At 47.0% G+C, this 22042-nt stretch overlaps 1 protein-coding gene across 1 annotated transcript; it reads right to left on the bottom strand.

Moving 5' to 3' along the window:
- Positions 1–489: 489 nt before the first annotated feature.
- On the bottom strand, positions 490–22041 carry cgnl1 (cingulin-like 1). Its single transcript, XM_029143946.3, has 19 exons — positions 21891–22041; positions 19030–20620; positions 18775–18869; positions 17378–17483; positions 16872–16973; positions 16479–16612; positions 15846–15984; positions 15372–15584; positions 8378–8584; positions 8158–8262; positions 7929–8081; positions 7634–7804; positions 5449–5610; positions 5280–5369; positions 2929–3012; positions 2623–2747; positions 2321–2429; positions 2064–2227; positions 490–1903 (listed from the first exon to the last, which is right to left on the bottom strand). Exons 2-19 carry the CDS (start codon positions 20566–20568, stop codon positions 1756–1758), a joined length of 3846 nt encoding a protein of 1281 aa, XP_028999779.1. The 5' UTR covers positions 20569–20620; positions 21891–22041; the 3' UTR covers positions 490–1755.
- Position 22042: the final 1 nt, after the last annotated feature.

Genomic DNA, 22042 nt, shown 5'->3' with positions numbered 1-22042 from the left:
GGTCCAGAGGAGATCAGACCCAAACACAGGATGCACATGCTTCATATGCTCCAGCAAGAAAAATACCGACCTGCTGAGAATGAGAGTGATGATAAAGAGCTGCTGTTGACACAGCTGCATTGACCCATAGAAGCGTTACCGCTGAAGTCAGGGATCAAATCATCTCCGTCAAAAATAGCCGTAAAACATTACCAAGAACATCTACACATGAAATGTAGGACTGAGGTACTGCAGCTGTATGTACGCACAGCTCTCCATCAGCCACAGGATTCTGTCTGCGACGAAACCTGTTGCTGTGTGATGTCGCTGGTTATAAAGGTTTTTATTTTGCTACATTTCCCGATAACAATAATCTTAATCTTGTTTCAAAACATTCTTGAAACCAGTTGATTTTTGTTCGAGTTTAAAATAACCTAGCTAGATGATACTGTACAATCAGCTTAACTAAATCAGCTTAACATTAAAATGCTGCACATGTTGACGCTTAGATGAAGAAAAACACAATTACTGTAGTTTTATTTACAATTTACATACAGTCAAAGTTTATACGCCGAAGGAACCTTTGACGTCGCACTGGAAAAAAGACTGAGGCTTCAGCTGCCACGATTCACAAAAAGACTGAGTAAGTTGTTTTCGCAGGAGTTTTATTAACATGGGAGGTAGTGGCAAGAGTTTGTCTCCACTCTCTCACTCCACAGGTGTCAGACTTGGGCATATTCAGCGCAGTGCAAATCATCACAGTGTAGAGAAACGTGGATTGTCACTTTGTAAAAACCCCCTCATTCACTTTTAAAGGAAACGTCAGGAGGACTTTGCTTCTTCATTGATATGATACAAGAGGCTTCACTGTGTGTGCGCGCAGACACACACATGCACACACACACACACACACTCTTCCGAAAGCACAAAAACACACGTTCAGAAGCATTTCCAGTATCAACATGTCTTTAGAGATGAAACAGACCAGCATTCATAAAAATTCAAGTTAGTAGTCGTTTGAAGCTTTTTCCAGAAGACATACAAGGAAACCTGCTCTCATTAATGGAAGGAGTAACCTGTGACACAACTTCTGTGGATAGATTGGTCATATACCATATAAAACTGTATAAAAACGGGTGTTTACATACTTTAGTCCCTCATTTATTGTTCCCTCAATAATATGACTGATCCAAGATTGTGTATTTAAATGTGCATAAAATTTAAAACAACTGAAAAGCATTACTTCAAATATTTGGATTTGATTTTCATAAAAAAAAAAATAGGTAAAAAAAAATAAAAAGGTAAAATAATCTGATGAAAGATATAAAAATGAATATTCAGACAGTGTAAATAAAACATTGATAGGAATAAAAAAAAGTGGGTTAACTTCACATGGTTCACAAAAGGCAGAAGTGGTTGAGCAGTGCATCAAAGTCTGTTAAACTAAAGCTACAACGATGATCGAGAAGCAAGAGCAAAGTCATCTGCTGAAGAACACACCCAGAACAAGACTCACATTTTTGGACTTGGTGCGAAAATAAAACTGCCAAATTAAATAATATACTGTATACAATTAATTTTCACCAGACAGAATTTTAAAGGCCTTTTTAAACCGCTTTTCAAATAATACTGAGTGACTTCATGGACGTTGAGCTGGCACCAGATCCGGGTCGAAGCGACCTCCTTCACACAAAAGATTTCAAATGATCGCACAAATGTTGTAGTCTAATATCTACAGTTGGTCCAACAGTGACGCTAAGACCGGCTCTTGTTCGTCTACATACTGAAGGGGGACAGCACATTGTCCTGACTCGACGAGCGCTTGTACCCCGACGACGAGCTGAAGTACGTCTCCCCATCGGTGCTGACGTCGTCATCATCGTCGTCCATGTTGTTGAGCAGAGGAGCGGAGGTGCTCTTACGCCTGGATCACACACACACACACACACACACACACACACACACACACACACACACCACATCGTACTGTCAAAGGACGTGTGTGTGTGTGTGCGCGTGCGTGTGTGTGCGCGTGTGTGTGTGTGCGTGTCTGATTCTTGGGCCTGGGTCTGTTCTGTGTTTACCTCATCTCGCTTCGCAGGGCTTTGAGCTGGCTCTGGAGCTGCTCGTTGGCCTCCTGCTGCTCATCCAGATCCCTCTGCAGCTTCTTCTTGCTGTGCTCCAGTCGGTCGATCTCCTCCTCAGCCTCATCCATCTGTCTCTTCAGGGCCTTGAGGCGCAGATTCAGCTTGAGGAAAGTAGAAACATGAAGTAAGGATTAGGACGACAACTGCTTGCAGTATGTGGGCAGCACCAGCACCAGTCTGAGTGTTTTACATACTTGGTCCTTCTGATCTTGCATCGAGTTATGCTCCTCCTCAATTTGCATCATGATTTCTTTCACCTTTCTGTCAAGCCGACGGTTCACCACCTGTAGGTTTGCGCGCTCCCTGAAACACATGGAGCCCATACATAACCATAAGAACTCACAGTAGAGACCCTGGTGAGACGACCGTACCCTCACCGAAGGTGCAGCTCTGAGGCCCAAACCACCGCACACCAAGTCTGTACAGTACTTTACGGCGAAACTTTAATTCATTCCACCACCTTCATCTCTGCTCCCAGCAGGAGCGCTGGCCTCACCTCTCCTCCGCCTCCAGTCTCTCCTCCAGCTCCTGTATGCGGCCTTCCAGCTGCAACACCAGCCCCTCTTTGTTGGACTTCTGCGAGCCTTCTATCTGATCCACTCTGCTCTTTAGGTCTTTATTCTAGAGGTCACACAGACACAGAGAGAGCCGCTAAACAAGACAAATGCTCTTTGATGTCACAATTATACAGTTGCATAAAATTGTTATGATGTGAAAATGGATACAAATGAAAGTGATAATGACACGTGGATGACATGGGTCGGTGTGGTTGCCGTTGTCGTCCACACGGCCGAGCGTGTACCTGTCTCTCCAGGGCCATCTTGTCACACTCCAGGTCCTGTCTGCTAGCCCTCTCCTGCAGGAGCTCACTCCTCATCTGCTCCACCTGTCAAGCCGAGTCCAGACACCGTCATTGCTACACTCCCACGCAGTCGGAGGACTGTAATTATGACTCTCACAGCAGAAACCACTGTAGCACCAACTGAGTCAAACTGCACAACAATAGAAGAGTTAATACTGAAAGGGCGCCAGTTAATTACTAATTGCTGGGTGATGGATTTTCTTGCGGGACTGCATTCCGGCTTTTGTTCAGATTGTTACGCCAGCTTAGTGACAAGCAGTTGTAGTAGGAAAAAGCCACTGAGAAGAAAATAAAGAGTCACTGAGACTTTAATGAAGGTGTGTGTTTACATAATCAGACCCCAGAGTCAAATGCTGCCTATTGATCACTATTCATTATGAACACGCTGGCTAACGGACTACTCATCCTCCTTGCTGAGAGTTCAATCTGATTCCATTCTCATGGTCCCATGGAAAATACAAAAAGCACCACCTGCAGCTGTTTAGCTTAGCTTAGCATAAACACTGGGAAGGGGAGAACAGCTAACCTGGCTGAGTCCCACCGTACAAACCTGCCAGCCGAGTAGGTTTCTCTAATTACAGTGTTCCATCTTGTTTACACAGAAACTGCCACGCTGTGCTTTAAAACAGATCCACGTGTATTTAGGACGTTTAGTAAAAAGGTGCTCATAGGCAGGTTTTAGGCCATCGGCTGATCATGGCTACGCCTTGTAGTTTGGTTCTATATAATCCTAGGCAACATGGTTGAACGTGTTTCTCAATTATTTAATATTAATCTGGTGCCACAGCACCACTCACATCACATCAAGCCAGAGATTAGATGAACACAACTGGAGAGAGGGTGAAAACCAATCAATACAGCAGTGATGGCTCTCTCTTTGCGAGAGAAGCATTGAATTGGTGATATTTTATGCCAATTAGCGGGTGACAGCGGGCCGCGCCGATGAACGATGGCCCCTATAACTGGCGCACCCAGCACAGTGCTTGAGGGAGCTGAATCAGCAGACTGGAACATACAGCGAAACTAATCTGCTTTGTGAGAGACGGCGGGAGAGGAGAGGGGAGATTACTCTCATTTAGACAGGAGAGGAGCACCTGGTGCCAGGAGAGACGCAGGTGTTCCTCCTGCCGCGCCGCGCCCCCCCTCCGCCCCATAGTCATACATGCCGCCCGCCTCCCCACAGACCCAGCGCACGCACGCATCGCTGCGCGCTCACAACACGGGCCCCGCTCCCATCGCACAAAGCTCCGGCGTTGCCGTGACAACAAACCCCAGGCTCGTGCTGAACCAGTGCCACTTTGTCACAATGCCACTCTTTTCTCTCCCCTTCTTTTGTTTTTTTTAAAGGAAAGCATTTAAGGAGATTTTAAACACTCAACTCAACTACACTAAATCTTTCTTAATGGCGCTTTGTACCTCATTTACGATTTCTGCTCAGAAACTTTGGTTCTGGTTCTCAGACGGCAGAGGTTACGAACCCTTTGGAGCTCAGGGTTTTGCATTTACAAAGGTGCCGTAAAATGTCGAGCACTGGACGAGCAAGACGTCCGCATTAGCATAAAACCAGCAGTGAGTGCTTCAAGCTGCCCAGAATCAACATGCGCCTGCTGATTAGCGAGTGCTCGCCACAGAACAAACGGCATCCCTAGAAGCACACGTACGATAACAATCGCACTTCACAGCGCCTCCATCATCCAGCAGCTTTATCGCGCGGGAAGAGAAGAGTGGGTACGCGCTGGATTTTTGCTGGGATATGAAAACTGACTTCAAGCACAAAAACGGCGTTTGTTCTCCGGATGAAGTTGCTGAAGCTAATTTACAAGTGAACTCCAGAACCTGCAAACTTGAGACATTTGGCAGCTTGCATATTTTGGCTCAGCCAGTGCATTAAGAAGGCTCTTTTGTGACTGATCCATGAAAAGTGGATAGAGCACGCTGGCGCGCTGCCAATCTGAATGATTACGCAAGATCATCTTACAAAGCAATAACCCTCCACTTGAGCCAGGCCAGAAGTAAAGGGAGAATGCTGCAGTGTGGATGGTGCCGCGTATGTGCAGACGTGTGATTTGATTCTTTCTGCCCTGCCTGAGACCCGAGGTTGTTTTGAAGGCGACAAACACGTCTTTCGCTGCGAGACTGGAGGCTGCAGTCGTGATGTTAGTTGTGGAAGACAAAGCAACAAGTGATGTGGAAACCACCAACAGGTTAACGATGGGACAGAGACGTGTGAGGAGCAGAGTGGAGAGATGAGCACACGTAACAGCAGGGCGTTGAGAGGCTCCGTGTTCTACCTGCTCTCGTCCTCGGTCGATCCGGTCCATCAGCTGGTCTCCATTCTGATGTTCCTCTTCAAGGTCCAACTCCAGCTGCGCGATCCTGTCCTGCAGAGTTGCATCCACATGCGCTGCATCATGATGCTTGTTCCATATACTTGTTTCTTGCATTTTTTTATTTATTTACCTCCATTAGTTTCATCTGCCGAGATCGGTCGTCTTTAGCGTGCGCCTTTGCCTCCAACTCCGCCTCCAGATCCTGAACCCTCTTCTCCAGCGTCCTCTGCCCCAGCACAGCTTCCTCCCGCTCCCTCTGACTCTGCCGCAGACTCTCCTCACGCTGGGACAGCTGAAACGCATCATTACATGTCAATGCCTAGAAAATGTTACTGAAACTTCATGCAAACGCATTTGACTCTAATTGAAAGTGACGTCTTATTCCTGAAATCCCCAAACAGCCCATGTCACCGTTTAATGCGTCACCTTGGGTCTTTGTCATGCGTTACCACTGCAGCCACAACCAACAATTTAGTGGCTGGTTAGGGAAATGATTATATGGCTTCCCTGAGTGACTAATGAATTCATCACAGCTAGCGTTTTCCTCATCAGCAGTGCCCCACACAGCTGGAAAACTGCCCCCACTGCTTAATGCCAAAACAATGAAAATTCATCATCTGCCTCCAATTCTCACAGGAACAAATATTTGTCTATTAGTGCAGAATTATTACATACTCCATCTCAACCTAAGAGAGACCTACAGTAATTTAAGCCACAGAGCAAAGCAGAGCATACAAAGACTTGATAATAAGTGTAATGGGATAATTGTGCATCCTCCCTCAGGACCTGAATAGTGACCGCATAAGCAAGTTTTCAAAATAAATGAATGTGTTATGATGGTAATACACCAATATAATATACTGATTCATCACAAGAACTCAAAGCCTTTGCTGCCCTCAGTACATTTGCGATTCTGTAATGTTCTGCATGGGTCACATGGGTGGACAGTGATTGTGAACTTTGGAGCAGCTGGAAAAGTGGACTTCCTGGATCCGGTATCTCAGGAGATGCAGAGGAGGAGGATGTGAAGTCAGCCACCACAGCTTTAACAACAATGATATCACAACCCTGACATCCTCCTCTTCCTGAGCTGCAGCTGCACACGCACATGCGCGCACGCACACACCGTGGATACACACAGAAAATAGGAGAACCTGAGCACTGACCCCGACATGTGGACTCGACTTACTACAGATGATGACTAGAGGTTGTAGAAGATTGTTCCTCCCACAGAGGGAAAATTAATGAATCAATAAATGCTCTTTTTCTTTCCAACTATAAACAGACAGTTTGTTTATGGAGTTAGGGGACGTTGCATGTGTCCTTAAGACCAAACATGTTTAACGCATTTCCTTCCATGTTCCTCATTAAACATTTGCAAACCTCTTCTACAAATATTTGAATGGTTTCCTTCGTCCATCATCAGGTTTTCTGTTTCTTCCCTGTACTGACACATTGCTTCCTGGTACGGCGCATTAAGACCAACTGTATCACATCACAACTGTGCTCGTTGGAGCTTTGTGCGCACGTTAGGAGAACAGACGACAAGCAACACAATACAGGGCACTATTTATCTGAAGGAGTTCACGAAGCCCAGAGGGAAAAGCATTAGCTACATATTCTGTTTATCACGAATCAAACCTTAAAACAGTGCTTTTAAACTCCCTAAAACAAGATGCTCACGTTAACGTTTACCCTCATTGAACAAAAACAAGGTTCCATTATATCTTAGTAACCTTAATATGCATCGTCTCATCTCAGTTTGGTAATAGATCACCGTCCGCCCCCTTCTGACACAGACTGACTAAATGTATTCATTTTCATATTCAACAAAAACATTCTTGACATTCCAAAGAGCTGACATGGGCAGAGCTTTTAGACGCAGTGGTCACAGGCTGCTGGGATTCAGCGTTGAAGTGTCATGGTCATATGTCAAGTTATAACAAAAGAACCGGCCGCGTCCTTTTAGTTCTGCTACTGAGCGTAAACATTCATTTATAACCAAAGACTCTCTTTGGTGACTTGACTCAGCTCGGCCGCTGCACCTTAATGCTATGTTTTGGGTTTGAAAGGGCAGCGGGGAGCAGACATTCCCCAACGATGACACCGGTCTCTGACACCGGTCTCTGAACGGACAGGATGAGGTGATGGTGGAGGGAGGAAACCCGGTTGAGTCAGAACATGGTTAGCTGCATGGGAGGCCTCAGTCGGTCTGACTAATGATTTAATCAGGCTGGCCCCGAACGCAGAGTCAGCATTTGAGCTGGCGCCTCCTCTCAGCCCGCGTCTGCCCCGTCTGACGCAGGCCTCTGTACCTGTTCTTGCAGGGTTTTGGTAGTCAGCAGGCTCTTGTCCAGCTCTTGTCCTCGCTCCTTCAGCAGTTTCTGAAGCTCTGTCAACTCCCGACGGTTCTTCTCCTTATAAATATCAATCTGCTCCTGCAGCTCCCGAGTGGACGACTGGGACAACTCCACAATGTCGCTCATCTACAGGCACAGCAAGAGAGAGAGAGAGAGAGACACCACAGTTTTGAGTCACAGAGACTCCTTTGCACAAATACTTACTGGTACTTTTAAAGTAAGCAACATGCTTTTTAAACTTTAAACTCACCTCCCTCTGAAGCTTGTCCACTGTACGATCCAGCAGCCTCCTTTCGTCCTCTATGTCATTCTTCATGGTCTTGAACTGCTCCTTCTGATTCCTCTCTTCCTTCAACCTCTCCTCCATCTCCTTATAGTCACTGCCCAGTTTGGACAAGTTCCTCTGCAGACAGTAAAACCAAGCTCGTCACTGAAACCCACACTTCCCTATGCATGAAGTGCAGCGTTGCCAATCTCACCTGCACGTCCTCCAGACGGGTCGTCAGCGCTCGGTTGGCACGTGACATCTCCTCCTCCTGCTCCCTAATTTCTGCCAGTGACTCTTCTAACTGCTTTTTCTCCCTCTGTCGAGTAAACATACATATAAGACTTACACACGCCACGGTGAAGAGAAGGACCGCAAAGTCAATATAATAGGACTCTGATCAGTTGGTACAGTAGGTTTTTAGATAGATTCACCTCCAGACGACCGACTCGGTCTCCCAGCCTGCTCTCCTGCAGCTTGGCCTCATCAATGATGCGGTTGAGTTTGGCCACTTCGTTTTCCAGCTCCTGCGCCCGTCTGCGCAGCCGCTCGGCCTCCAGCGTCAGCCGCCCGGCTTGGCCTTCGGCCGCGCCCTTGGCTGCCTCCACGTCGGCCTTCTCACGCGCCACTGCCGCGCTGCCCTGCACAGCAGCACAAGACGGGAGGCTTCAGCACAAAGGAAGCAGCAGTCTGTGACTCGGAGCAGTGGCGCATGATGGGACCTTTGAAACGCTTCATGCAACAAGCAGCTATTTGCACTGATCAGTTTCTCACTGAAGATTTGCTGCTGATCGGACGCTGCATAACAATGGCCTGTTTTTGTTCGGTCACACTTTAATGATTTTTGTTGCCTTGACAAAGACAGACGGTTACAGGAACAATGCTGTGTACTTATTACAACTTGATGCTACTGCAGTAGTGGTGATGTAATAGTTGGGTTACAGGGCTGTGAGCCTGCAGGATGTGAGGGAGGGAAGGAGCCATAGATTAGCAGAACTATGCATCTGTCTCACAAGGTAAGAATTGTAAGCAGGTTTCAGTGGCTCCTTCAGTAGTCAACAGCCTAACAATTTGGATGGAAGCCAGATGTTGGCACAGATGTGGAATCTTCAATAACTGGTTGAGTATTTCCTGTTTAGCACAGAGGTGAGGTTCTCCTCACTTGTTCACCTGCACGCGCTGAACAGGCTCAGTGCCGTCTCCCTGCACACACTGTACTTTGTCACTCTCCAAGTAGCCGCTGCATGTACTGCACAGCTCTCCGCTCTGAACAGACTCCTCTGTAACATACTGTAGCTGTGACACACAAAAAAGCACCGACATGAAACTAAAACTGGTTTGGTTTCTTGAGAAGCACATTTCTGTAGAGATCGCCTTAATAGATCGAGTTTCTGATATGAATGCAGGCGAAACCGACACCTTATCATCTGATGAGACTTCGGCTGCAGCAGGTTAATGTATGGGGCCCCGAGTGCTGCTTTACATTTCCTGGAGCATCGCTGTAAATTTGAAGATGTAAACGATTTATACAAAACTTTTCTGCTCAAATCTTCATCCGACCAACTCTCAGTATCGTTTCAGGAACAAGATGAAACTCAGTCAGCCCAGCTAGTTGTCACCATGCATAAATAAAGGCACATCCTGTACAAGGAAGGTGCCTCCCTGCTTGAGTGGAGGCCAGTCAGACCAGTTTCCCCCGTCACCGAAAGAGCCAGCCTCAGCCACTACCCACTAGTTTATTTACTGTACTGTAGTTCTTCACCTCATAAGATTAGTCAAACATAACAACATTCAGGTTGAATAATACTTCGTAGACAATAAAATTTATATAATGATATTTCTACCCATGTGAAACGTTTCTTTGAATGAACGGTTTTGTTTTAGTGTCAGTTCCAAGGACAGGAGGTCATGACTAACAATGGGCTTCATGAGGATGTAGCACTAAACACAGGATAACAAGGTAATGATAGTGGCTGTCAGTGGTGTGGGTGCTCTACTTTAACAACACACACAGGTTTAGTCTCCTTCTGCCCCACTTCCCACACTGGGTCATGCAAGTTACAGTAAAAACACGGGCACAGCCACCCAGACAGAGACGCCGCCGTGTATGTGAGCATCCAATGCTTTTAGGACTTTACTCATAAGGATTAATTACTATCCTCCATTTGCCCCTAAAGTAATTCATTGATTAAAAGGTGTTAAAGTTTTATTATGATTAACCAACAATCACTACTATAAGTGATTACTGCTAACTAAACAATCACTTTGTTGCCTATTAGACAATGATTGGTTTATTGGCTGTATTTTATAGACTTACTTATAACCTGCTTGGTTATACAGTATAAGCTGAGATACAGTATATGAGACAACGAGCCGACTTCACTGCCTTAATACGACATCAGGAGAACGCGGTAATATGAAGGAACTCAATTCAATTTTCCCCTTGACCCCAACTCAAACTTTTACTTGTGTTCTCTTGTGTACTTGCACTGTTTGTCTAAAGTTGCACATTAACCACCACTAACTAAATGGAGCTCAAGCTCTAAAGTGTGTGTTTGAGGTTGTGTGCTGTAGCGAAACCTTTGCTCTCTCCTTTATTCTCAATAAGTCAGCTCAGAGGGAAACAAGAAGTAAAAAAATAAAAATAAAAAATACTGTACTGTACTTGCTTCATTTGAGAATCTCCTTATCAGGTATCAGAAATACAAGTTCAGAACATGGAACACGTGATGATACTAATCAATCAATTATAATTAAACTGTTTAATTAAACTGTTGGCACTACAGCTAAACTCTGAATGAATAATAATAAGTAGCACTAAACACTTTTTTGACTTTAGTAGTTAATATCAAAAGATTGTAAGACATTTTATAACATTGTTTAATGATATTTAACCAAAGGATTAACAACAGACCAATCACTTACTGTGAATGGTCTCCATCCAAACCACAACACACGGAACCACGTGACTTCCTTCTACAACAGCTGAAAAAGCATGCAAACTGACTTTTTTTATAACAATGGGTCCACAGCAACAATGATGAATCGATCGACTAATACCAAACAAAGCCTGGTTTGTTTCGCCTCCTCACATTTCCTCCTTTTTAATAATATTGGTAAACTCTAATTCTTCCGTCCGTACTTCGCTTTTTGTCATTCTTCAGGATTCTTGCCTCTTCGTTGCTAGTCTGTTATCTGATAGTGTGTATGATGTATGATTTGACTGGTGCACTAGCTTCACTGGCAGATGGAGCCTTGCAAAAAGACAACAATATGCAGGAGGTTATTAGACACCAGTGAACACATCACTTTAGGTGCATTGTCTGATCACCGACCACTACAGTAACTGTTTGAATAGTGGCAGACAGAATAAAGTCACACATCCTGTTTTTCCATGTTGCAGGTTTGAGCTTTTTGACTGACGTGGCCTCATTATGTCAAGTAAAAATGCCTTAGTGGCTGCTGAAAGAAGGTGATTCAATAACCAAAGATGACACGGTAAAATAAAACGCCACCAATATGTTCAGGTGACTTCCTGTACGGTATCACTGTCTGAACCTAACCCCCGGGGAGTGTACATACCTTCATCTGTGTCAGAAAAAAGTATGTGTTACAAAGACAACAACGTTCCTCAGTTAAACAAATGGCATTGAGGTTAACTGGAACAGAGGGCCGCTCACGGACTCAAAGGTAGGATTGAAGCAGAAATTAAAACGTGACAGCTGAGAAGCATTGACATTTCTCTGGTCAAAGGGGCACAGTAATCAAACCTTGTCTTGCCGTCAGAGAAACTGTAACACACACCTGCTTTTAGAAGAGTCTGTGCAAAGCCAGACCACATACAGTAGAGATACTACAAGATACAGTGATGCACAAAGTAACGGCTGTAAGACTCTAAACAGGTTTAAAGATGCATAATCCTTTAATGTGGCTTCATCACAGCTCAGCATGTGAATCAACAGCTGGGTTCAATCAGAAAAAAGTAAACATACTGTAAATCCTAATGTAAAACCCTCTGGAGCAGAAGCATTAAACTTAGGTGTACTGTAATCACCAACTGATGACTTCCTAAATACTGTAGGGAAACTTTATGAAAGTCCTTCCAATCCTGTCTCATACTAAATATGTATTTTTAGGGAGTTTCCTGAGACCAGACGTAATCATACTGGAGCATGATCTCATGTTCACCACTTTGCTGCTTCTACACATTAAACATTTCTGGATCTGATCTGCACCCAAGACCTGCACATCCATTCATTTCTCTTAAAATACGATGCGAAACGTTGCAACAGATGTACCACTTCTACAAAATAACCAATAGCAGAGCATTCATCAAAAATTATGAAGGTTTGTTGTGAATGGTCATAAATCATACACCTCCATCGTGGCCAAAACGCAGTCAGAGTCTCACCAGAAAACCCCATGTTCAGGTTTTCCAGGCTAAAGGCCAATGCAGACAAGTTCTGAATGAACAAACCTGCAAGGCCACAATCCACATCCATCCACGTACAGTAACACAAAGCCAGGACGCCACAGCTCACATACAGTCAAGTCCTAATGTTTAAGGCTGTAGAAATTCAAATCAAACATCAAAATGTGGACTGATAAGTTTTAAACTCAATTTTTCTATAATCTAGACCATAAATGGAGGAAAAAACAAAAAACTAAACAGAACCATGAAAGAAAAGAAAAAAAAAGGACTTGCCTAGAACTACAAAAGCAAACATGCGGCACAGCATTAAAAGCACAGCTTGAAGAGCGTGAGCAGTCAGTTTAAACCACCAGGCTCAAATTTTCTTTGTGATCTCAACAGGTGATGTGTGTTTAACTTGACTCCTGCCAGTTGTTTTAGCTCCCACCACATCGGCGCTCACACGCAGCAGAGCGAAGGAATAACAAACATGAATCCAGGCCACTGCCTACTTCCACGCAGGCCTGACCCTCACATAACCCTCACATTTTCTAAATTGCCCGTTTTGATTAACTTAAATGTGTTTTCTGGGTCCTGTTTTTTGGGTGTGCTCATATCGATAAAGTTATCGTTAAAGCTACTTCAAGACTTAGAAGGAGGATAAACGGGTAATTCCTTGCACTCTCTGTCAAGATCCAGAAACACTCCATGGTCTCCTTCCTCCCCGCGCCAGTCGCCTGCTAAATCAGCTCCTAAAGCTACGCTGGGAAAAATAGTGCTATCATCAAACACACAGACTCATGTGGGAGCCTTTACTTTCAAAACAAGCCTGAGGGGGAAACTCTTCTCTGGGCTCCCCAAGTTTGATGATCAGACAGCGAGACAGTTCACACGTTGGCAGTGATTACTCGAGAGGCAGCCTGAGATAGAGTGGCGAGAATGACATCTGCCAGAAAATGAACGGGTGAGTGGGAGATCACTGTGGAGCCCTGTGTGAAAACTGTGGAGTTAGGAAATGAAAAAGAAAAGATTTTGGATTGAGGTTAGAGATTAGAGGATGATAACAACATGGCTTAGGGCTGTAGGTGATACTGTATGTGTAGGAGTGTAATTGACAGAGAGAGAGAAGGGCCGAGACCCAATAAAGCCTCCAACACAGGATAGAGTGCTACAGAGATGAAGATGCAGCTGTCCTGCAAAGCTACAAATGGAAAGACCTGAGCCGGTGCTGCAGGTCAGAGCAGACACATCTATACAGAGCTAGAGGTGAGGGAAGGAGGAGGAGGCGACTGCAGGGTGCACATTCTCCACTTTGACCCCAACATTCCTGGAAACAAATCCATCGCTCCACTCACTGCATCTCATCTTTCCACATGTCTTGCATACCAGCACGCGCTAACGAGCGCAAATTTGAATCCGCTTTTGCAGACAACTGCAGTGGCCAATACCTTAAAGCAAGAAAGGTCACTATGACCGGGAATTTTCAACCTTGATAAAATTCCACAGATTTCAAGCCCTTGAAAAGATAATGCGGCTTTCAACTAAAGACACAAAACAGGCCCAGCACTCCTTTCATGGGGGCTGGCCCACACATCCCCTTTTCCACAACATACTGACCCACTTATTCAGCATGTCCCAACCCCCGCTGCTATAATTGTGTGAAACAGACTCATCATTCATGATTGACTGGGGTCCACAATAAGCCCAACTCTTTCAAGGGACAGAAAGAAGAGGGAACACGACGCAACACAGGAACAGCAGCTCATTAGATTAGTGATGGTTTGCCACTGCAATTAACTAGTATACAGAGCAATTTAGTGCTCCAGTTTCCAGCATTCTTCTCTGCAGAGCTGCTCTGGTCACCAGAAATGTCAGGGCCAACAAAGAGGGAGCAGCACCAAATGTACAGCTCAGTCCACACCTTCCACCTACACGAGTCCACGTACAGTAGAACGACACCCAGCTGCCCCTTCATCTGAACCTCTCTCATACAGTAACCTGTAGCGCAGACAGGCAAGGCAGAAAAGCAGTGGTGAAGCACGTTTCTTCAGAATATCTGAAACAGTCAATTGTTTAAGTCTTTGTTACAGACAGGATATTATTTCAAGGACAAAAATAAAAAAAAAGGTTCTAGAAACTGGCGACTCTTGAGAGAAACAATGACTTCATCTTGTGAAGCACTTCCAAAATGGACAAACCCCTGATGACATGCTCCCACAGCGGAGCCTCTGCTCAACAAAAAGGACACGCTGCCATAGACGCATGCAGCAGACCCCCAACAGGCCCGCAGGAAGCCGCGAACAAGGAACACTTCCACTCCTGGAGACAAACAGGACGCACACGACTCAGCAACAACCCACTGAAAACAATGAGTCTTCAGAACATCTCCTGCTCGTCTCAGTTTAAATCACCTTGTCCACTGTTCAATCCAACAGCTGGCTTCATTTCTGATCATCTGCTGTTGAGATCAGCACGTTAAAGGCCGGTCTAAATATGATGTGCAGTTTTCATTTGGTCACTTTAATGTAGCAACATTTTTCCACAGAAAAACAAGCCAAGATACAAGACGCACCTGTGTTCTGGACCCTGAGGCTCATTTAACCGCTACATTGTTCTGATTTTAGCTTATCAGTCTGTTGACACAGCTCAAGTATGTGAACAAGCTAAACAAAAGTTTTCACTTGTATCATTTGGAAAATCTCTAGATGGGAACCACCACTCAAACCCTACAAAACTGGAATCACATATGCTGTTGGTCTTTCATCATCTACCCTGAGCTGCCCTCATTATATCATCAGCAAACAAACAGCTTTCTAGCAAAAAGGGTAAACAGCATGTGATAACAGGCAGAACCTCCAATGACCAGCACACAGGAACAGATACGCTGATGTGATGCTTATCGTCACCCGGTTGTGACAGGGTGTGTTTCTGGACAGGAGGGAGGGCGAGAGCCAAGGAAACGAGGAGGAGCGAACCGAGGGAGCCAAACGGAGAGCAAGGCTCGGCTGAACCCCTACCTGCTTGGCCTCCTCCAAAGACGTCTGCAGCCGGTTTAGTTCCTTCTCGTACTGCTCCTTCATCTTGTCCACCTCCTGATCGTGAGCGGCCACTTCCTCCTTCAGGGCTCCTTTGAGAGCCGTCAGCTCCCTCTCTCGTCTTCTCAGCAGCTCCTCCTGCTCCTCCTTGGCCAGAGCAACTTCCTGCATCTCCAGTTTGAGCTGCATCATGTCCTGTGGAAAAGGCGACAAGTTGGTGATTTGATTTCTCCTTGATTACTTTTCAACAACAAGCAGAAATATTTCAACATATTGAGATGTTTAAGTTAACCACTAAAGATATTGAGCTACAATTTTAATCTTGAATCAGAAACTTCCAATAATGTCATCATATGAATTTATAAAGATGGTTTTAGTTTTCAAGAGGCAAAACAAAAACACCCTTGGTTGTTCTAAGGGGTGAATGAAAAGAACATTGATGAACCGGATGATTACCGCCATAATGATGTCTTTCTCCCCATCTGAGGTCGACTTCTTCGCAGAGTCCAGCTCATCGTGCATCTCTGACAGCTGATCCTGCAGGTCTCTGATCTCCGTCTGGTGCTGCTCCCTCTCCATCTTCACCTGGAACAGCCTGACACGCCACACAACGAGTCACAACACAGCACAGTGTGTGTGTGTGTGTATGCTGATACACACCTGCACCTGAACTTGCACCTGTGCTGGGCCTGAATGTGAAGCTCACAGGGCAGTGATCACAATGAATGACTCAACTAAACCCTACCTCCCTTAAAAACAGCTGTGTTAAAAGCGATGAGTAGACGGAGCCTATTGAACAAAATATCAATTTATGGAAGAACTTTAACTTGTGTGTTTTTCTACTTGGGCAAAAGATCTCTGTGCTGGAATGATAGGAAAATCAAGTGACCAGCACACATTAATGTAGAAAGTGAAAAAGAAACCCAGCAGACCAAGATGCACACAGGTGCCGTGGTGACGTCCTTAGTAACCATCAACACGCTGAGCCACATCAACAGACATCCTACACCTGCCTACAAGAAGCTTCTCCACCAGGCCGCTTCCTACAGTACAAGACACTAGCAGAAATAATCATGTCGCTCCACTTACTCCTCCACTGTCATCTGGAGCTCCACCTCGGTTTTAGCCAGCTTCTCCTTCAGACGCTTGCACTCCTCCGTACTCCGCTCCAGCTCCTGTTGCAGCTCCTTCAAACTCGCTGCGGTCCTTTTTCCAGCCTGATTCTTATTAGTGAAACCTATTATTAGTGACATTTGCTTGCAGACACTGTATACAGACACCAATGCATTAGACGTTTAGCATTATCCCTCATGGTTTCACAGGAGTGTTGTCAGCAGGGACTATTCTACATATTAAAGATACTCTTAATAAAAACTGAACTATAAACTAGGAGTCGTGATCAGCTTAGTCCAAGGATTTTCTCAAGCTACAGCAGTGTAGCAACAGACTGACAAGTCACCATCAACAGAACGGCATTGTTACCGAGGTTTGCTCATCCAGTTGTTTCTTCAGTTCGTCTATTTCTTTCTCCAGTTGGGAGTTTTGCTCCTGCAGAGTTTTGGCCTGTGCAGCGTGATCCTGAGACTGGGTGAAGAACACATTTTACACTTAGATTAGTCCGATTCCTTTAAACCGGGTTAACATTCAAAGCAAACTAAAGAGTCAGAGTGTCTTAAGCGAGTTTTACAAGCCTCACTCCCACACGCTTTGTGGTCTCAGTCTTTCTCACTGGATTAAACTAAACAGGAAGGGTGAACAGAATGTTTTCTTTGAATTATGAAGATAGAATAAATGTTTGTGTCTGTAAATCTGAGCCGGCTGATCTAAAACACTGCCTCACGTCTTTATTACTGGCCTCTACAGCATAGGTACCCCTCCAAATCCCAAATGTAGGGTCAACATGCGGTTGGCTGTACACAGCAGGGATATTATATTATTATGTATTCATTTAAGTCCTAGTGGAGCGAGATAAGAACACAACGGCTCACTTTGTTGTCGCTTTGTGCGCTCGCTGTGGCCCGAGACTTCAGCGTCTGTATCTTCTCGAAGACGACGTTGACCTTTCGCTTTGTCGCTTCATCATTATCGTTGCTTCTGTTGACATGAAAAACAGCCCCATTCAAAAACATGTCCCTGTTAACACACGTGTTATTGAAGATTACAAAAAAACTCTCTCAGTGTTTGGGGGATCAGGAATTAATTCCCAACTGTTCTGGGAACAGAGTAACTCATTCCCGGCTTAGAAAGGGTCAGGAAGGATCACGGTGCTTTGATGTGTCAGCTCACAGGACAAACGGCTTCATTACTCATTCACATTACATTACATTCACCCAGAAAACTATGAAGCACAGGGACAGAAAATCAAATGGAACTGTAGCTTTCTTTCTCAAACATTTACAGTAGAGTGCACTGATTTTGCTCCAAACCAGTCAAGCCCACCGGTAAATCTGATTTTGGTACCAGTAAAGGTTAAGGTTATTGCTCACCTGCACCAAACCCAGCCTCACCCACTGGTGGGACTGGTTTGAGTACGTGTGAGCAATAACCTTAACTTTTTAAACACTGGAGGCTCTGTACGAGCAGCTTTGTCTTTGCTGTTAAACAACACACGCTTTAGAGTCAGAGGATGGGAGGATTCTCCCCACCCACCAGAAGAACATTTAATCCTCCATCTTAAGTAAAAACACCAGCAATACTGTAGAGTTGCAACACTTTGACATGACAGCGGCGATACATTCGTTGATTCAGTTACAGGGCAGACGCAGAAAGCCAAGCCCCCAGACGTTCACTCCCCTCATACAGATGATTTCCATTAAACCTTTACGGCCCCATGTTGGTGAATGTTTGTCTTCTGGGCCTTGGGAATGTGGCTCAGTTTCAGCCCCTACACTTCCATCTGTGTTTCCTTTCCTTTGTCCTGTGACTCCTGACCTGTGGGTCCGACACACCCAGGCAGTTTCCTGTTCTCCTTCGACATTACCACGCGGTCTCTAGCTCATGACTCCACATAGATGCCATATAAAATGCAGAAACCCTTCAAGCTTGACCTTTTAACCCAACGTGCCTTTCCCCGATTTCACAGTACGGCAAAAAAACAAAACAAGGTTGTGTAAGAAAACACTGCAGACGAGCGGATCCCTCAGCGTAGATGGGAGTGTACGAGGAGAACATTCCTTCACTTTCAGCACAAACAGCACAGCTATGATACAAACCCATTTACACAATGTCTTGACTCATGGGACACATGGAGATTTTATCTTCAGGGGTAAAAATACACGCCATCAACAAGAGTGTAACATTTTTATAATTGGTCACATTTGTTTATCAAATGAGCTCATGAACCTTAAAATTAGTGTACATTAAAAGGAAACTCAGAATAACTCACCCATCCTTGAGGTAATTGAACAGAATCTGTTTAGCCGTCTCCTCATGTGTTTGTTGTGAAAGCTCCTGCTGACCTTTCAGAAGATCAGGTGTCGCCTGGATAGGACGTAAAACGAGAGCGGTCTCAACAAAGCGGGGAAAGCTGGATTTCTCACAATCATAATGCTCATTCTGCCGACAACAAACACATTGATGAAGTATATTCATTTCAAACCACAGACATTTCCATTAAAGCCCCGGGGCCCCAGCGTGTCACCTGAGCGTCTGCCTCCGCGCCGGCCTGTCTGTCTGCAGACGGGGGCTTGGACAGCGACGCTGATGAAAGCGCTGTGACTGCAGCATCACCGTCCTCGCCCTCCTTCCTCTTGAACGGCAGTGAATGGGAGCGAGGCGGCTGCTTTCTGAAGCCCTGGATGGAGCCCACTGCCTTGGAGACGGTGCTCTGGGGGGAGCCGGGCGCGCTGGTGACGCGCGCCGAGGCCTTGGACTCCACCTTCCCATCCACAAGCGAGAGCCAGGAGTCCTGGATGCCGCCCGCCTTCTGCAGCCGGAGCTGGGACGGCCGCAGGACGTGCTCCATGGACGTGCCCCGCTGCCGGCTGAACTCGCTGGCGTAGCTGGAGTCGCCGCGCAGGCCGAGGGCGCTGTCCACGCTGCGCGAGCGCTTCCTGTCGTCCGGGTTGATCCGGTTCCTGCGCCCGGCCCTGCCCCGCCGCTGGTGCCCGCCGCCGTCCTTCCCGTCGAACTTCTCAATGAGCTCGTCGACTCCAGGGATGGAGCCGGTGTCGATGTCTCTGCCGGAGCCGGGGAGGAAGGGGATGTAGCGGCGGTTCTGGTGGCGGTTGATGGTGCCCGCGTACAGCGCCTCCGCCTGTTCGTCCCCCGCAGCCCTGGAGGTGGACGAGGAGGAGGAGTGCCGCGAGCGGGAGGAGGACTGCAGAACCGGGCCGCTGGAGTCCGTCCTGCGCAGAGGAAGGACGTCGGGCTCACGCCCAGGGCGCTCCAGGCTGGAGCCGGGGCTGCTGACGGAGCTGGGGGGCCTGGGCGCCTTGCTGTGCTCACTTGGAGGACTGGAGACAGCGGAGGGATGAGGCTGCACCGGGGTTTTAGACAGTTTGGACTGCGGTGGATGCAGGTTAGAGACAGCAGTTTTGGACTGTGGCTGAGCCACTTGTGGCTGAGCTTGTGGTCGGGTCTGAGGCTGAGGCTGAGGCTTCGCCGTCGCACTCAGAGTGTGGGATGGAGGAGGCCCTCTCTGTGTCTGTGGCCCAGCAGGTGTGGACGGGGAAGCCTGGCGCTGGCGGCCCGTTTCATCCGCAGGCGGAGCCGCTGAAGGCAAGCTGTGGACGCCCTGGAGGTTGAGGGAGTTGGTCTCGGGGTCGTAGGGCTGGAGGATCTCCGGGTGCTTCTGGAAGTTCAGAAGCTGCGAGGTTTTCTTCCCCGGCGCGTCCGTGACACCGTTTTGAGGAGCGGGGGGAGCGGTCGCCTTCTGAGACCGGTACTCCATGAAGGGACTGTTGGATCCCAGCTCCTTGCCTCCTCGGAAGTCATACTCCTGGTAGTTTTCAATAAAAGAGCCCTCCGAGTCCACGTAGCCGTTACCGTTGGGATCAGGGTGTGACTGCGAAGCCCGCTCCTGGTTGTTGAGGACCACGTAGGGGTGTCCGTCTATCCCCTGGACGCGGATGCTAAGTCCGTAGGTTCCCGCTCCATTACTGGGCCTGGAGGGGCGGGGCTGAGTGTGTCCACGCTGCGCTCCGCTGCTGGGAATGCCAGTCACTTTGTGCGGCTCCATCAGGAATGCAGGAGGAAAATGAATCCCTCTCCCTGGATCAGGCACCCCACCTCTGCAGGAAAGATTTAAGACGGGCTGCGTGAGACACTACATAATTCAGCATGACATACGCCTCGAATCAAACATTAAAGCATCTCTGCACTTATGCGTGGATTTACTGTTTGCTCTTGTTTCTCTGGTCATAAAAGAAAGCAACACGCCCTTATTCAGCCCAGTTTGGTCTCGTTTCGAATGACGGCGGCCGTCGCCGAAACTGGCGGATTTGCAGCCGGATCCCGAGATCACAGCTGGCCGTAAACATGGAGGTCCAGGCGAATAGCGTGAAGTAAAGCACTGAATGGGCCGTCACATTTACGCCCCTGAAGCCGGCGCAGACAAAGCAATCAGCATCCACTGGGTGTTTACAATGGGCCTCCAACGGGTTCCTGTTGGCCTCGCTGATAACGTCCCCTTGTACCTGATGGCACAATGAATACAGATGCACACGGGTCCTATCACACCAAGGCAAACCTATGGAGAGAATGGGGCCTACTCACAAATAATGCACCACCAACAGGATAGGGCTGCATCCAACACGGGGGTTTGACCCTTGTATATTTACAGCTGCATTCAGTGTCTCCACACCCTGATGCTGATGAATGGTGTCTCTCGTCATTAACGTAAGGTGTGATGCAACCAGCTCTATGCTGACATGTCAGTCACCATCACGGCCTAAAGGAGGAGAAAGCCTGGTCCTGGAGGCAGAGTCGAGTCGGGGACACGTTAAAGAGGATGCAACAGGTGCTTTCATCCTTTGTCTCACACGTTTCCTGCACGAGGAGTCCGACCAGCGCGCAGCTTTTTCCTGTCATTGTGTTTTCCCGCAGGAAACTCAACTGTCCTTCAGCGTCCGTGACGCCTTCACTGACCCCTGTTAGTTCAGCATTACGTGCGGGTTAAAGAAGAAACGCGCTGAGATTGTCGACGTTTAACGATTTATATTGAGGGGAAATGTTCTGAAGTTACGTAACGTGAACGGGGCCTCGCTAATCGCGAGTCACGGCTTAAATTCAGGGTGACAGTGTGAACACAATACGCGCATAAATGATGTGTAAAAGGCAGAATTAGTGGAATCCTCCCGGCTGCTAGCTTAGCTGGGCTCACGCGGTTCTGGACGTTTCACACCAAGTGGCTGCAACAGGTGAAACACACGGAACATCAGGTTTACTCTCCAACAACTTTCAGCGTGGCCCGCGTCATTAGGCGCCCGTTTGGAGCCAGCGTTAAAGTTCGCTTCTCACAGCAGACGGAGCGGGTGCGATGAAATCAGCGTATTTACTCACCGGCGTCGCGTTTCTGTCTTTGCGTCAGGTGACGCAGGTTGCAAACGCCGCTCGGGAACCGTGAGCCGCTGAACTGAGCGCCAACGCCGCCTCTGGGCCACTTACTCGAGCCCGTGTTGTTTTCTGAGAAGCCAAGAGAGCAGTTAGTGACG

This window comes from Betta splendens, chromosome 3, assembly GCF_900634795.4.
Source record: "Betta splendens chromosome 3, fBetSpl5.4, whole genome shotgun sequence".
Classification (NCBI taxonomy): domain Eukaryota; kingdom Metazoa; phylum Chordata; class Actinopteri; order Anabantiformes; family Osphronemidae; genus Betta; species Betta splendens.
This window is presented reverse-complemented; position numbering and strand designations above follow the sequence as displayed.